This window comes from Nothobranchius furzeri, chromosome 18 (genome assembly GCF_043380555.1).
Source record: "Nothobranchius furzeri strain GRZ-AD chromosome 18, NfurGRZ-RIMD1, whole genome shotgun sequence".
NCBI lineage: Eukaryota > Metazoa > Chordata > Actinopteri > Cyprinodontiformes > Nothobranchiidae > Nothobranchius > Nothobranchius furzeri.
In genome coordinates, this window is record NC_091758.1 from 13,962,424 (window position 1) to 13,978,522 (window position 16,099).

At 43.3% G+C, this 16,099-nt stretch overlaps 2 protein-coding genes across 7 annotated transcripts in view; one reads left to right on the forward strand and one right to left on the reverse strand.

Annotated features, from left to right (window-relative positions):
• ap2a1 (adaptor related protein complex 2 subunit alpha 1) overlaps positions 1-3,804 on the forward strand; it is a 48,896-nt gene extending 45,092 nt beyond the window's left edge. For all 3 annotated transcript variants that reach the window (XM_070546975.1, XM_070546976.1, XM_070546977.1), the window contains 4 exons: positions 1,097-1,213; positions 1,476-1,545; positions 1,640-1,774; positions 2,149-3,804. In XM_070546975.1, the coding sequence (XP_070403076.1) occupies positions 1,097-1,213; positions 1,476-1,545; positions 1,640-1,774; positions 2,149-2,226 (400 nt within the window). In that variant the 3' untranslated portion in view covers positions 2,227-3,804. The remainder of the gene's footprint in view (positions 1-1,096; positions 1,214-1,475; positions 1,546-1,639; positions 1,775-2,148) is intronic.
• LOC129160053 (zinc finger MYM-type protein 1-like) lies at positions 2,935-10,596 on the reverse strand. 4 transcript variants are annotated; one of them, XM_070546981.1, is made up of 6 exons: positions 7,791-10,596; positions 7,569-7,692; positions 7,353-7,492; positions 6,940-7,017; positions 4,348-5,884; positions 2,935-3,216 (listed from the first exon to the last, which is right to left on the reverse strand). In XM_070546981.1, exon 1 carries the CDS (start codon positions 10,283-10,285, stop codon positions 8,267-8,269), a length of 2,019 nt encoding a protein of 672 aa, XP_070403082.1. In that variant the 5' UTR covers positions 10,286-10,596; the 3' UTR covers positions 2,935-3,216; positions 4,348-5,884; positions 6,940-7,017; positions 7,353-7,492; positions 7,569-7,692; positions 7,791-8,266. The 4 variants fall into 4 exon arrangements, with proteins under 4 accessions (XP_070403082.1, XP_070403081.1, XP_070403080.1 ...); XM_070546980.1 differs by having other exon boundaries at positions 6,749-7,017; XM_070546979.1 differs by having other exon boundaries at positions 5,974-7,017.
• Between the last annotated feature and the right edge of the window lie 5,503 nt (positions 10,597-16,099).

Sequence of the window (16,099 nt, forward strand, 5' to 3'; positions counted from 1 at the left end):
GGGGGTGGGGGGTGCGCATGGGGCCCGCGGGCCGCCATTTGAGTATCGCTGCAGTAAGTGCTAAAACGACCCATAATAGGGTTAATGAGAGGCCACCGAGTCCCTGTGGCCTCAGAATCCCACAGCCGCTCTGTTGGGACTTAATGAGCTGACATACCTGGCGCTGCAGTCAGCTTCCAGCACGTTTCTTGTATGTTTAAGATCATCAACACAGATGATTTTTCATTTAGTGATGAATCACTCCTGTAGACACTAAGGAAGGCTGGGAGACATTCCAGATGTTTCAGCATGTATTAGTTATGATGATTATGGTGTACAGCTGATGAAAACCCCACATTCATTAGAATACTGGTTCAGCACTCTAGACTCCGTGTCACACCCTGATCAGCTGATGAATCCAGAACACCTGCAGAGGGCTCCTGATGGTCTCTCAGTCTGAGCTGAATCACTGACTGGAATGGACTTTTGCTGCAGATTCTACTTTTTACGGTTTTGCCTGTATGGACAAAAACTTAACGCTGGTTAATAAAATTAAAATGTGATGTGAAACGTGTTGCAGAAGTGCATGAATGCAACGGAGTTTCCCGTCTTCATTCTGACAGAACAAGGAGATCTGGGGATAACGCTGGATGTGTCTGGAAGCATCCGACTTTCAGTTCAATTCAGTACACAGCCGCTGCTGTTTGTGTCATAACAACGTAATTACATATTTATATTGAATGAGTCAACTGGGGTGGGCTTTAACAAGCACCTGCTCCCACCCCCCTACTCAGACTGACTCAGGCTTGATTACAAGATAAAAATGGTTCTTGTTTATTTTCCCTGTTGACATTTGTTTTTATTTGGTAGCGTTTAGAATGATGATTATCCGGGGCGTATTCCAGAAAGCGAGATTTTCCCAAAACCAGGCTTTCTTGTGAGATTCCTGGTGTAACCCGTAAGAAAGCCCTGATGTTCTAAACCCGCCTTCTGGAACACACCCCCCCCCCTCCCCCCCTCCTCAAGCTGGTGACGAAGCAACGTTGGATGTTGGAGCTGGACTCGCATCTGGTCTATGCAGGAAAGTGTGTGAATGTGTGTGTCCGGTTGTGTTCAGGTATGGAGGAGCTCTGCAGAACCTGACCCTCAAACTGCCAGTCACCATCAACAAGTTCTTCCAGCCAACTGAGATGGCCTCACAAGACTTTTTCCAGCGTTGGAAACAGCTCAGCCAGTAAGTCAGTACGCCTGTTTTAGTTCTGTCCCGTCTGTCCATCAGAGCCACTCGTGTCCCCGCTGCTGCTAGAGCGCATCCAGGGCTTCCCACGGGTCAGGCTTTTATTTTGAAGAGATTACAGATGCCTGGAGTGTGTATTAGACAGAACTTCTCTTGATTCTCTAAGAAAAAGTTGTGTTTGGGGTTAGCTGAAGGTGTTTGTGAGGTGGGGCTCCACCCTGAAGACGTCTCGGCCTTCAAAGCTGTTGTTTGTTCACAGGCCTCAACAGGAAGCACAGAAGATCTTCAAGGCCAGCCACGGCATGGACACCGAGGTGATCAAGGCCAAGGTGAAGCCACGTTTCTTAGTGCTGGTGCCAGCGCTCTCCTCTAATGGGTTTGGTTTCTGCCTGTGAAACATTTGTGCTTCATATCCATGTGCAGCTGCTGGGACTAGGGATGGCCCTGCTGGACAATGTCGACCCAAACCCGGAGAACTACGTGTGTGCTGGAGTGATCCAGACGAAGGGCCAGCAGGTCGGCTGTCTGCTGAGACTGGAGCCAAACGCACAGGCACAGGTACTCGGTCTCTCTCACCCCACTAGGGTGTTGGTGTGAGAAATCATCACGGTTATTTTACACAAGTCCGTTTCTGTGTTAACGTCTGTAAATCACACAACCCAGCAGGTGTCTACCGTTGATGTTTCTGCTTAGAAAATTCATCTGAGAAATCAAAGTGATCTCTGTCATTTAAAAACACTTCATTACATTTAATTATGAGCCTGTTTGTGTTTCTGTAAAAAGACAAAGGGTTGACAGCTGGGATGGGTTAGCGCTGCAGGGTGGAGACACCGGCTCAATAGACAAGCTCAGCAGAAGTTCTGATGGGTTCTGGTCCTGAGCAGGGTCCGGTTCTGCACCGTGGTTCTACCGCACCTTTCTTCTCTTTGCAGATGTATCGTCTGACTTTGCGCTGCAGCAAAGACTTGGTGTCCAGACGTCTGTGTGAGCTGTTGGCCCAGCAGTTCTAGAGATCACAGCTCTATGTGATCGTCCTCCCATCGTCCTACCAGCGACCAGTCTTTGTCCCGTCTCACCCGTCCTCTCTCCAGCAGTCTTTGTCCCGTCTCACCCGTCCTCTCTCCAGCAGTCTTTGTCCCGTCTCACCCGTCCTCTCTCCAGCAGTCTTTGTCCCGTCTCACCCGTCCTCTCTCCAGCAGTCTTTGTCCCGTCTCACCCGTCCTCTCTCCAGCAGTCTTTGAGTAAATAAGGTGTATCGTACAGAAGGGAACGCTGCCAGCAGCAGCCATATTATCGTCTTTATTCTGGTTCCAGTTTATCTTCTACCCATTTATTAACACCACTGGTCTACCTATGTAGCTGTTGAGAGCATGTGTGTGTATGTGTGTGTCCCGTGGATGTGCTGGAGTGTCATTCTGCTCATCCAACTGCTACGTGGCTCCGTAACAGAGATTACATTTGTTGAACATTCCTTAAAACTGGTTGGGAGAAGCTGATAAACGCACACACTACACTATACACTACCATCTTCCCTCACCACACACACACACACACACACACACACACACACACCCTGCGAGCTGGCACCATTCCTCATGGTGGGACGTCTTTAGACATTCCTGCTCACGCACGCTCCCACTTTGTTCCTGCTATGAAGCGCTGCAGGAACCTTCATGTCTACAAGCTTGTGCACTCATTTGTTTGTGTGTGTGTGTGTGTGTGTGTGTGTGTGTGTGTGTGTGTGTGTGTGTGTGTGTGTGTGTGTGTGTGTGTGTGTGTGTGTGTGTGTGTGTGTGTGTGTGTGTGGTGTGTGTGTGTGTAAATATGTGCCAGTCAATCACTTTATTATTTTGGAGACATTCCTGTTGAGCTTGTTAGGAATGTTGGAAGCTGCTCAGGTTGGAGGGTGGCCCGGATGTACTCGTAGGGAGGCAGAACCACCGTCTGTCCAGTAGGCATTGATGGGCATCAGTTCTTCTCGTGCTCTCATCCCTATAAAACTGGAAGTAAATATGGAAATCTTTGAGTTTTTAGTGATCTTCAGCTAACCACACAGATGGGACATGAGACAGGGATGCCTCTCAGGCTGCAGCGCGTAGAGGATGAGACAACACATGAAAGGGGGTGGGGGGGGGGGGTGGGGGGGCAGAATCTGAGACACCCAGACATTTATTACAACTACAGGGACTGTGTGTGTGTGTGTGTGTGTGTGTGTGTGTGTTTGTGTGTGTGTGTGTGTGTGTGTGTGAATGTGAGAGAACAAAGCCTAAAGACATTTCTAATACATGGTCGCATTACATCCTGTTGCTGCATCGCGGTCGCAGGTATTTGAACTTAGTAGTGAAAAATTTAGTTGTGTGCGTGCGTTAGTGTGTGTGTGCGTTAGTGTGTGCGTGTGTGTGAGAGAGAAAGAGAGCGTGCGTTAGTGTGTGTGTGTGTGTGTGCGTGCGTTAGTGTGTGGGTGCGTGCAGTGTTCTCTAGCTAAAGCAGCCTCATGTATCGATGTTAAGAAGCTGTCCAATACCTGTGTTAGAATTGAGATTTACTCTGTACTGAGAAATGTGAAGTAAACTATGCCGTATATCTGAGCGCGAGCCTCCTGTGGTTCTTCTCTGACTGCTGGTGGACATCAGCACTGATGAGACATGCTGGGGCATGCCCACCTGTCCACCGTCCCGAGTGTCTTCATCTGCTTCCTGTAGGTCTGGTTGTTCTTTCACAGGGAAAATATGGAAACTACTTCCCTCTCTCTTGTTAGGTCATCTAGTTACATCTAACAGCGGTGATGATACATTAATAGATGGTCTGCCACAAACTGATTTCATGGTGCTCTTGGTGTCAAATCCAAGAAATATTACCACCAACAACTACACACACCTGTCCCTAAAAGACCTGAGCAGAGTTTCAGTAATAAACCGTGTTTTTTTTCAACCCCTTTGCATGTTTATAATCTGTCTGGTGGACGTTACATACATATACTTCCGGGTCCAACTTGTTCTACATAACTAACTGAAAAGCTAAGATTCTTCATTGTTTAATTTCGATTATGTATGCCAATTAAAAATGCAATCAAAACTTAAGACAAAGTAACCCATTTTACTGAACCTCTTAGAAAATTACTTGCAACTCACCGTTCTTAGCTGCGCCTGCGCACCACAGAGTCACCATCTCTAAACAATCCTTACGTCGGTCCAGTTAATGTTCTCCAATAACGTACTTAGTCCACAAGTCATCTTCCAAATCCTGCCCTGCAGCTTGATACCTGTTTACATCACGAATACTAGTTAGCATCAGGTTAGCATGCTACTTCTTGGCTGCGTGCTTCTTCTTCTTCTTGGTAAACATTGACTTGGTGCGTTACTGCCACCAGCTGGTAAGAAGTGTAAACTAGGTCTTCTAAACAAGATTTAGAAAATCTAGAGTGTTTTCTTTCTAAAAAGAGAACAGACAACCCTGTATTTAAGATGGTTCAAAAACAGTTTAAACTGCGTTTTAAAACATTTGAATCAAAAGGACAACAGACACCCCTGAATTCAAAATGGTAACAAAGAGTATCAAATTTAATGTGCTTCTTAAAATATTTTAGTCAAACGTTGTAGGAGTTTTTTTTTAATCTAAGCACATAAATTAACTTTATGTGACCTTTGAAATGAAATAACCTGGTTGTTTATGTACACAAAATTATAATAATGCCAAAGGTCTTAGAAGCAAATCAACACTGTGTTAAACTATAGTATGTGTAACATTTTTTGTGTTTAAAACAAATTTATTCCAGAAACTTGAGAGCAGCTTTACATGAATGTCTACTGAAAAAACAATGTTTTGAAAAAATACTAATTATTTTAACACAACACCCTTTTTGCTCAAACTTGAAAACAAGCTCTATTAAATTTCTTAATAAAACATAGTGGAATTCAAATGTGGGATTTTCAGCTTCTCTGTGGTGAGAATGCATTGCATGTGTTCATTTGCAGTATCTTCTTTGGGTTTTGAGTAGTGATGGGTAGATGAAGCCTCATGAAGCGTTTCAGCACATTCCCCAAATAGTATTGATACTGTGTCGACACAGTGCTGCTGTTGTGCTCTATAATGACACCTACTGGACTTTAAATATCATTGCAGGCAACATACTGGAGACACAACAGACGCTGATTCAATGACCTAATCATCCTTGTATACACTGTGAGCTATTGTAGGCCTACTTCATATGGTATTATTTTAAACTTCTAAATTTAAAATATATACACCTCAAAATATTCTGTGAATGATACCAAGTGACAATTAAAGTGACAGTGTTGTGAATGTGATATTACCCATTTCAGTGTCATTGACTCAAAAGTTTTTTTTATTTTTATAAATTTTTATTAAGAAAAATAAGTTTATCCAATGTTTTGGCATTTAGTCTATTACGTTTTTTGGACACTATTTCACCAGCTTTCGAAAACACACGTTCACAGGGCACAGAAGAAGCTGGGGTACACAAAAACTGTAAAGCCAGGTGGAAAAGGTGTGGGTAGGATGTCTTCCGGTTCCCCCAGTATGTTAATGGATCTTCTTGTCTTGAGATGTTTCCCTCTGCTAAGTAGCGCTGGACCTCAATGATCGAGTCAGCTGTTGCATTGGTGGTTTGTCTGCCAACCTCTTGATCAAGCTGCTGCCACAGATTATCTGAAATAATAAAAAATACATAGAAGTTTTAGTTTTTGTTAGCAACAAAACAAAATGTGAAAATAAACTGATAATACTGAACATCTTGCCTGAAGTGGGTATCTGCTCTAATGAAGGTCCAGGCTGTGGCTCAGATGTTGTGTGACCAATTACTGCAGCACACTCCTTTTTCAGGCGACTGACAGCCTCACTACACTTGGAGGAACTACGAAATCCGAGTGTTTTAAATCTGGGGTCTAAAAGTGTTGATAGGGTCAACACACTTAATGACTCCAGATTGGAAGCAGTGTCTGTGACGCGACGTCTAAGTTGGTCATGGAGATGTGTGGCTGCTTGTGTGTGTAGATGCAAAGAGTTCCGCTCAAGTGCACAATTTAGCATTTTCATCATCAGGATGACCTTTGATCCTGAAACTCTCCTCAGACAACTCCACTGTGGCCTGATGGAAAGGGGCCAGCACAAGAAGTGCTTCCCTTAAGATGTTGAGCTCATCAGCTGTGAGTGTGTTAAATCTGTCTGGAGAGGCAAGAGATACCCACACTGGTTCTTTCTCATCATGTAGCCGTGACAGCATCTGATATGTGCTGTTCCAACGTGTTGGTACCTCATTGACAAGTTTCAAGGTGGGCCGTCCCATCTGTTGCTGCACTTGAGCTAGCTTCTCTTTTGCTGTGGTGCTGGATCTGAAGAATGATACAATTTGCCAAGATTTGTGTCTTATGGATGGAAGTTCAGGGATCTGATCACAGGATTTTTTGACTATTAAATTTAGTTTGTGTGCAAAATGCAGATTGAATGTCGAATTTGAAGAGTTCATGTTGCTGCCATCATGTTTGGTGCTGCGTCGGTCACAAGACACCTTACCTTGTTTGTTATGGCCCAGTCGTCCTTCATGCCCCTTTTGACTTGGGTCAGATTGTCAGCAGTGTGACTTTGTGGAAAGTGTTTGACTCCCAACACAGATGTACACAACTGCATATTATCATTGATGTAGTGACAGGTAAGAGCTAAGCCTCCATGTTCAAGGAGGTCCACATGTCAGCTGTTATACTCACTGCCACAGCTTGCTGTACTTCCCTCTTTACTCGTTCGAGTTCCTCCGCATGCTTTTTGGCCATCATTTCCTTAACCGTCTGAAAATGAATCAAAATCAAATCAGTCTAGTACTCAACACATTAATTAGACCACCTGTCATTAAAGCAAGAAAAACATCCAGCTATGAAGTTCTCTGTGTTTTGCCCTGCTGAATAGAAGGTAGGAATTTAAAACTGAATCCAGTTTTATACCCAAATGTGAGCTGACACACCGGACAGAAATTATTCAAGCATGCATGATATTTGAATCACAAGTGTTTATTTTTGTTTGCCGTGTCATAAACCTTAAATCAGACGATGGTCTAATACATTTGTTAAGCACTGTATTTATTACATGAGTAACAGCAGCTATCTGAGACACTGTGTATACAAACCTTTCTGGTTGGCAAAGCGTAAGATGGATCAAGGACCTGAATCAAGCCCCTGAACCCCTCACTCTCCACAATGCTCAGGGGTTGGCGGTCCTTTATAATAAAATTCAGGACTGCTTGGTCCAGAGCAATCTTCCTAGATTCTAGATTTCAAAATAATAAAACATATATTAGTAAAACAACTGAGACAAAGCACGCCCAGTGTCTATATAGGTCTACCTGTGTTCGTTCTTGGTGTATTTGCTTCCTCTTCGTTTTCATGCTTGACTCTGTAATGTCTCAGCATTGAGGAAGTGCTCTTATTTGTATAAGACAACTCGGCTGAGCAGATCCGACATTTAACCTAATAAAATTAAATAAATAATTTACACTGAGAGTCAGTCACATTGCTGTTTTCAACTCTTGACAGATGCGCAGAAACAAGGAAAGACAAACACGTACCTTATTTGCTGTTCAAAGATCAAAATGATCCCACACAGCAGAAACTTTTCTTTTCCTCTCTGGCTCCATTTTCTTGATGTGAAGAGGGATGTCTTGTTTTATCTTGGAAATGGTAATTTTTTCGCGACGACTCATCCCGTTGACAGATGCAGAGTCGATACCATAAACACAGTTTGGCGCCTCGGCAATGAGCGACACAGCAGCAGTGTTGGTCACGTGACTTTTTCTTAAAGCAACACACGCGTCGACACTGATCGACACAGGTTTCGCTCCATGAGCCTGACACATGCGCCGGTGTGTCGGTGTTGCTGGACCCATCACTAGTTTTGAGTAAAAACACCTCTGGGATTACTGGCCTGTTTAGGTCTAATACAGCTGCAGTCTGCGTTTTCCTGATGAATGAAATCTCCTCAATAATCTGTCCTTCCATTCTGTCTTGCATTTCCTGGTCAGATCCTTCTCAAAGGCAAGTTGGATTAAACAAGCTTTTCGGGTGTGTAACATGCTTCTTCTGTGCTGTTGAACACATTTTTTAAAGTGGAAAAACTATTCTCACACAAGGCTGTAGAGGCTCCAAGGGTCAGTGCAGCCTTGTAGGCAGTGATGACACTAGGCATTGCTTCCAGGCTGCTGTGAAAATGATGAAGCACTGTTTTTATTGTCCATTTCCCTTCATCTGGCGGTGTAAAGGTCTCTGTGTGTTTTAGAATGTGTTGACGGGCAACCACAAACTCAGCTTCATTTACTGTGGTTCCTGTTAGAGCAAGCAGAGGTTTCGTTCTTTCGGGATCCAGGAAGGAGGTACTTTCTGGATTAAGAGAAACCATACTTTCTATCAATTTGCTGTTTCGCTCTCCAAAACGGTGCACAATTTCACCTGCAACAGCATCAATGCAGCTGTAAAACAATCGCTGTTGTTCTTTGATCTGGTTTTCCTGTGGCCGTGCTCCTGATGTCTGCTCCAAAATGTAATCGTTTAGGTTTCTGTTGACACTGCACTTTCTCTTACTCTGATGGCTGGCAGTGCCATTGGCCTCCGTTCCACAACACTCCTTCCACAACTCCATGAAGACTTCCTCAGTGCGCAGGGCCAAAATGCACTCCCTGGCACTGTTCACAAGCTGGACAGCTGTTTGGAGATCCATTTCTTCTGACTGTAGCATCCTGTTGGGTGGCTCAAGAATGGCCAGAATCTTCTGCACAACAAGAGCATGGAAGCGGAAGCTTGGTTTGGACACAGCGCTACGCAGCCCTGCTGCCTCCATCCTTGTGTCTGCTGGGAATGAAGGTGTGTTTTCAACATGATCCAGCACTTCAAGAATCTCCTGAAAAGATTTGAGAATGACTTCTACTGTAGCCAGGTGTCCTGTCCAGCGCTGTTCCAGTAAACGTTTCAGTGTGTTCCCCTTATATCTAGCTGCAACAGTGGGCTTTCTTGTGAACTTGTACAGGGCATTGCAGACACTGAACAGATCTTCAATAGCTCTCTCAGCAGACATGACATGAACTATTACCAAGTGAAGCTGGTGATTAAAGCAGTGCACGTTTGGGATTTCTCTGCCAAGTTCATCTTGCAGGAGAGCTTGAACCCCACCCAGTTTTCCTGACATCAGAGAGGCTCCATCATACACCTGGCTGATTATTTTGTCTGTTGTCAGGCCAGCTTTTCTTATTTCTGAGATCAGTGTCTGTGTGAGAGTTTTAGCATCACCTGCGTCTGATGTAGCAATAGTCAGCAGTCTCTCCTTTATTGAATACGTTTCATCAAGAAAGCACAGGACAATAGAGAGATTTTCACATCCTGTTGGATCTCTGGTTCCATCCATTTTGACCGTGTAAAAAGAGTTCCCTATTTCCTCAACCATATGCTCAGTCACCTGTCGACTCATTAGTTCTATAATTACATTCTGAATCTCGTGGCTTGTGTATGTTGCATTTCTTGGGATGGCAGGAATTATTTTAGCCAAATTTGGGTCTTTTTCCAGAGTAAACTCAAACAATAAGAATAAGCCACTACCAGTCTGTCCTGCTGACTCCCATGCATCAGTGTCTCCTCTGAAAGGCAGATTGATAGCAAGAAAAGCTACAATGTCAATGATTGAGCTTACATAATATCTGTTGTGGGCCGGTTGATCTTTGTGCACCAGGCTTGTGATTTCAGAATCAGTCTCAATGCGCATTCTTTTCTCTCTCCAAAGTTTCTCACACAATATGTGGTCTTTAGATGATGCATGATTGTTCAGTCCTTTATCTTTTTCTGTTGCATGCTTCCAATCTTTAAAGCCTGATTCTTTGAATGTTGAGTCGGATGATGAGGAATGAGAACCAAACTGTCTGCAGGGGAAACAGTATGCTGCATCTGTTTTCACTGAATACTCCAACCATATTCTATTTTGGTACCATGAAGAAGAAAAACTGCGTTTTTTTCCCAGAGAAAAGTCTAACTGGATAATTTTCCAGGCGCACCTGATTTGGTTTATCCACCCCGAGGTCATCTGAGCAGCGATTTATTTTGGTGCTGCTGCCACTCGGTAGCGCAATTGCCTGCTGAGACTGTGCTGGAGGCACGGAGAGAGGAGGAACAGAAGCACTTGTAGCTGCAACTTCTGGCTGCACTTGCCTTTTTGATGATGCGTCATCCCTGCTTGTGCTAGTATTGTTTTTCTGTTTGCTAAACCAAGTTCTGACGTCCATCTTAGCAAGCTACTGTACCAAAGCGTCTTCTTCTACTGCATCTTAAACTGTCGATTAGTAACCTAGAGCGCCCTCTGTTGATCGTCTCGAGCCAATACATTTGCATGAGGTGCTGCAATCTGTCCTGGGCGGGCCAGATAGGCAAATGGGCGGGCCGGGCATTTAAAGAAGCAGCAAGGACTTCATTTGGATTAGAAATCTTTTTTTTTTTTTTTTTTTTTTTTTGTTACACATTCATATTTGTGAGGGCAACAAGTCTTTGTTACACACCTACGTGGGGAGGGAGAAGACTGCCGTCTCGCCAGCCCTCCGATTTTTACGGGCGCAACTACAAGACAAATTACGGTGTCCTCGAGAGTGACTTTCAAAATAAAAGTGCACTTGTAGGATGTTTGAACGTGCTAATGAATACGTTCTGTATGTGTTAAATTTTGTCTAAGATAAAACTGTGTTTTTAATGATTTTATCTATTAAAAAATACTTTTAAGAAAAAGAATGAAAAGGATTTAAATATTTTTGTATAACATTGTGTGCAAGATAAAACTGCATTGTTAATGATTTTATCTATTTTAAAATACTTTTAATTAAAAGAATGAACACAATTTAAATGTTTTTTGCGTGCAAGGTAAAACTGCATTTTTAATTATATTTATTTTAAAATACTATAAATTACAAGAATAAACGCAATTTAAATGTAATTTTTTTGTAAAATTGTGGGCAACATAAAACAAATCGAGTACTATATCCTCCCCAAAGTTCATAAAGATCTGATGTGGTATTTCAAAATAATGTATCAAAGGTGGCTCTAAAAACAATTTTGGCTATTAAATTGTTAATTTCTCAAAAACTGTCTGATTCTGCAACATCATTCCATATCACTCCTAAAGTAAACATCGAGTACTACATACTCCCCGACTTTCATAAAGATCTGATGTGGCATTTCAAAATAAAGTGCAATCAAATTCGGCTATAAAAACTATTTTAATCATATTCAATGGTTTCTTTCTCAAAAACTGTTATATTGTGCAACATCATTACATATCAGCCTTAAAGTACACATCAGGTACTACAGTTGTGGTCAGAAGTTGGTCAACAAAGTGCTGCCAAGATTTATAGGCCTCAACAGCATGCACCAACATTGTCAACAGACGGCACATGGTCCACATCATACTTAGGTGCATCCTGCATAGAGTTAAGAGCCCTGCAATGCTGTGAGAATAGGGTAGATCTGGGGTCTGCCCAGCAATGGTGAAGCTCCTACATGTAGGGTTGTGAGGCTGGCACATCGAACACTGGTTTCTAGACACCACTAGCACTGGTCTCTGCAAGAGGATTATCAATACAAAGGAGTGTTTCCCAACCTCCTGGTCCTCCACGTAGCTGGCGTCTCTGTCCCTGAACAAGGTGTCAGTGGCAGCAAAGGAAAATGTATCATCCTCCCATTCACCAGTGTCTGGAGGGGTTGGTCGGGTCAGCGTGACTAACAGAGACAGAGGAGTTCAGACTTAGAAGCAAGAACTTAACCTGAGCAAACTCACAAACCAAACTATCAACTTTTTCGGACAAGGCATGGTCACGGCAAACCCTCTTCAGCATGTGAAGGCTTACACCACTTTGCTACCTTCCTAGGGCTGGAAGCCGAAGTCCCCTGAGGCATTCTACTCTCCACCGTAGCCAGGCTAGCTGACCTCTCTATCAGACACAGTAAACACAGGCATCACCAGTGAGGGCTTCCCTCAACTGTCCCGATTCCAAGGCAGGAGGGGCACAGCATATGTCCATCTTCCGGGTTTAAAGGGGCCAAGCAGTTGCCACAGCTCTTCACCAGTGATGCTGTGGTGACCACACGGTTACTGAGGCCAATGAATGAGCGTGGAGTGGAATCCACTCGCTGCCGAACAACAATATATAACACGGAGCAAAAACCACTCACTGCCAAGCAGGGTTGCGCTTCAATTGAATTTGAACAATTCCGATTCCTTGTTTCGATTCCTGTTCCCATCGATTCCGATTCTTTGAAGACATGACATGTTTACATGAGCCAGCTAACCACAGGTCCTACTTGATGAAATAATCTTAACTTCAACATGAATTTTAATTCTGGGAACAACAACATCACCTTCATTTAGACAAATACGTGTTTTGGAGAAAAAAAGAAAAAGACTTGCAGCACAACCAGTGTGTTTGTTTCTGACCACAACCAAAATCTGGAAGAAGCCTCTGGGATGAGAGGCTAAATGTCTCCAACATATCCAGAAACGTCCAGCTGTTTTCAGCTAAAACTCTCAGGATGATCATGTCCAGGATGACTGAGAGCTACACCTCCATGCTGCAGCAGCGTTCAGTCAGAACAGGAAGTGAAACTTAAACGTAGCTGCTGTCAGTAACAAGCTAACACATTTAAACATTAAAACTCAACAGAAATAGTTCAGAAAGGACAATCTCACAACTTTGTGTGTTGTGAGATTTATTATATTTATTTATTTATGATCCCCATCGACTCCTAATGGTACAACCCAGTGTCATCCACCACAGAGAAAGGCTGCTCTATCATGGTGACTTTAATATTTTACAGGCTGTTGCTCAGCCTTCTGATGGTCACGCTCACACAGACGAGTGTTGGTGGGTGACTGCATTTGCCTGTTGATGCTCTGTGTGTGTTTAAATTTCTGCAGTGAGCCAAAATCACTTCACACAGGGACAGAGCCGGGGGGTGGGGGGCGGCACTGGCCACCCCTCCAGAAAGGCTGGCCACCGCTTGTGGCCCCAAAACTGAGACAATTAAACATCTGTACCATATAAACAATCAAAACACAAAATATAAAACAGAAGAACAATAAAACCAAATGTAAGGTGACACTTTTAAAGTGAAACTCAAAAGTCTGTAAGTGAACGTGTCATGTTCCTGAGCCGAGGTGAGCACTCTCTCCTCACTAACCATCTCTGAGGCAATCTTCCACAGGTGAGGAGCGGAGGGTGCTGCAGGTGTGCCAAATCTCCAATCTGGAGGTCAGGTAGAAAAGGAGGATGGAGACACCACACTGCGCCGGATGATTGCACCTGTTGGGTAGCCCCAGCCTCTCGACTTCGTTTGCTTGTTAGATCTTTGATATTGGATTACTGGCTCTGAACCTTGGACTGTTTTTCTGGATTATGCCTTTTGGATTTTCCCCTGAACTCTGTTTGTTTGTTCTGCTCAGGATACTCACCTCTTCACACTTCTCTCGCCGCTCAAACCTCGGATTTCCAGAACCACGTCCCATCCTCTTCTACGCCTGCCCGTTATCTCCTCTGCCTCACCCGCCTCAGCCCGCTGAATTCCACCTGCGCTCACCTTGGCTACTGTAACGAAATAGAGTGATGTAACTATCTAGAGTTGTATTTTAATACACTGTAAGTAGATCACTTTATTATAATCAGAAGAATATGTTGTTTTTATCATCAGGGAGTTTAATTAAACACTCTGTATTGACTTTGAGACAAGAAAAGAGAGAGAGTTGGGATCGTTTAAGAATCTTTAATTTCTGAATTATAAATTCTAAACAATCTACCAGGACTAACTCTGTGATGGATGAAAATGGATTTGGATGTTGTGTTGGTGCGTGTGTGTGTGTGTGTGGTTGGTTCAGACTCTTTAGGATGACGTAATTGAATCTGGTAGCCTTTGTTATGACTAGATATCACGAGGCTTATAAAGTGATGACATGAGCTGCTATTTTGCCGTGTACGTACCCAGTGGGGGCCTCCCAGGTAGATCAGAAAATGCCAGGTCCAAGAACCTCGGATGTACGCTGGAGCTGTCGGTGCAGCGATCGCAGCGTTTCAAAGCCCGTCTGAAGGGTCGACCCAGGTAACAATCGGCAGCGTCAGCAGGTGCTCTTATTTTGAAAGGATGTCGTCTGGTTGTTAAACGACGAAAATCTCCAACTTCACAGTTCTTAGTTTAAAGAAGAAAACACATCTGGCCAGTCTGTGCTTCTCTTTGGGATGACGGTGAATAGAACTGAAGTCAAAATGGAACTGAGCTTAAAATGGCGTTGCCTTGTTTTATATCTCTGAATTGTTGATAAGTTTTAGTAAAGCGGATTGGACACTTTAAGTCAACAAGCCAGATTCTCTTGCGGCAGCCGAAAGCTCTGATTGGTTGGAACAATGTGTCATGCGTTTCTATGGAGATGAGGGTCAGTCTGTCTGTGCAATAGTCCTGTTTTCATTAAACACAAGTCATGACATATTTATTTCACAGATCATTCACTTGATTATTATTGATCAACATCTGTTTCGAATAGCTTTAATCACAAATTAAGTACTTTGATTATTGAAAAGCGTTCTTCTTCTCCTTCTGGCTCTTCTCCTGGAATGTAAACAGTCTGAGGAACAGACGACCTTGGCGTTTTCTACACGGGTGTTATTGTGCACAGGGGCAGCTGTGTGGAGCTGAAAATAATGAACTTCATTACGTTACACTACCCTCCTTTCCCACACGTCATGGACTACCATATGGACTAACGCCAAACCCTCACTGGATTTACCAGTGCACTTTTGTTCCTGCTTAGAAAATAAAGAACTTTTCTTTTTACCCACCTATTGAAGTCGTGTTGATTCTGCATGTCTTGGGTTAAACACCTCCCGCGAGTCATGACAGAACGCAGCACAGCACTACTAGCAATGGTCTCCATTTAAACATATTTAACAGTGACATATTTTTGTCCAATAAAAGCAGAGCACAACCCAAAAATAAAACCGGTAAAACAAGGTGTTTTTATTCATTCAAAGAGTTTGACTCCCCCTCCACTAATCCTTACATTGGTACAGTGCACAAGTGGTTTGATGCTCCCGGAGTTGGGAGTGAGCAGGATAAAGGAAACAGTGAGTAGGTTAATAACCACACCACTTGTTGAACATGCTGAAAAACATATTTTCTCGGCTAAATTTAATAAATTTCCCAATAAAATGTTGCAGTTAAGGAGCTGCAGCTCGTCTCCCTGCTGGAGTCTCACAGTTTAAGAATCCTCTAGGTCTAGAAGCAGACTCTTGTTCATCATTGATTGTTTATTTTTGTGTTCATTTAAACAGCAGTACAGCATGTGTGTGTGATCCAGGACGTCGGGCAAAGCGGGTTAGAAAACAGCTCTTTAAGCCTCGTTGACTTGCGTTCATGTTGTCGTTCTTCCGGGACCCGCGAGCCGACCGGAAAGGGAGGAGACTGAGGCTCCCTATGTCATTGATCCTAGTCTAAGTATTATTCTTACTAGTAATCATTGAAATGAAAGGTATCAACAGCTATTTTGTTACTAATATATATTATTTTAAGGACATGTTAGCAACTGCTTTAAAATTTAAGTTTGAGAAATCCTAAATGCTTAAAAATCCCTCTGAACACTCATCAGGCAGACAGGATGTTTTCTCTAGACATCTCTAAATCTGTTTAACATTTCAGATGAGCAGCAGGTTGAGGGTAACTTCTTAGAATGATTTAAAACATCAGTTTTAGGTAGTAAATATGACAGATATCCATCCTGGTTTGAATGTTTCACCAGGTGGGGACACTGATACATCTCCGTGGTGCTGCTGATCACAGCTGCTCACTGAGAGACACAACATAAATCAGCCTT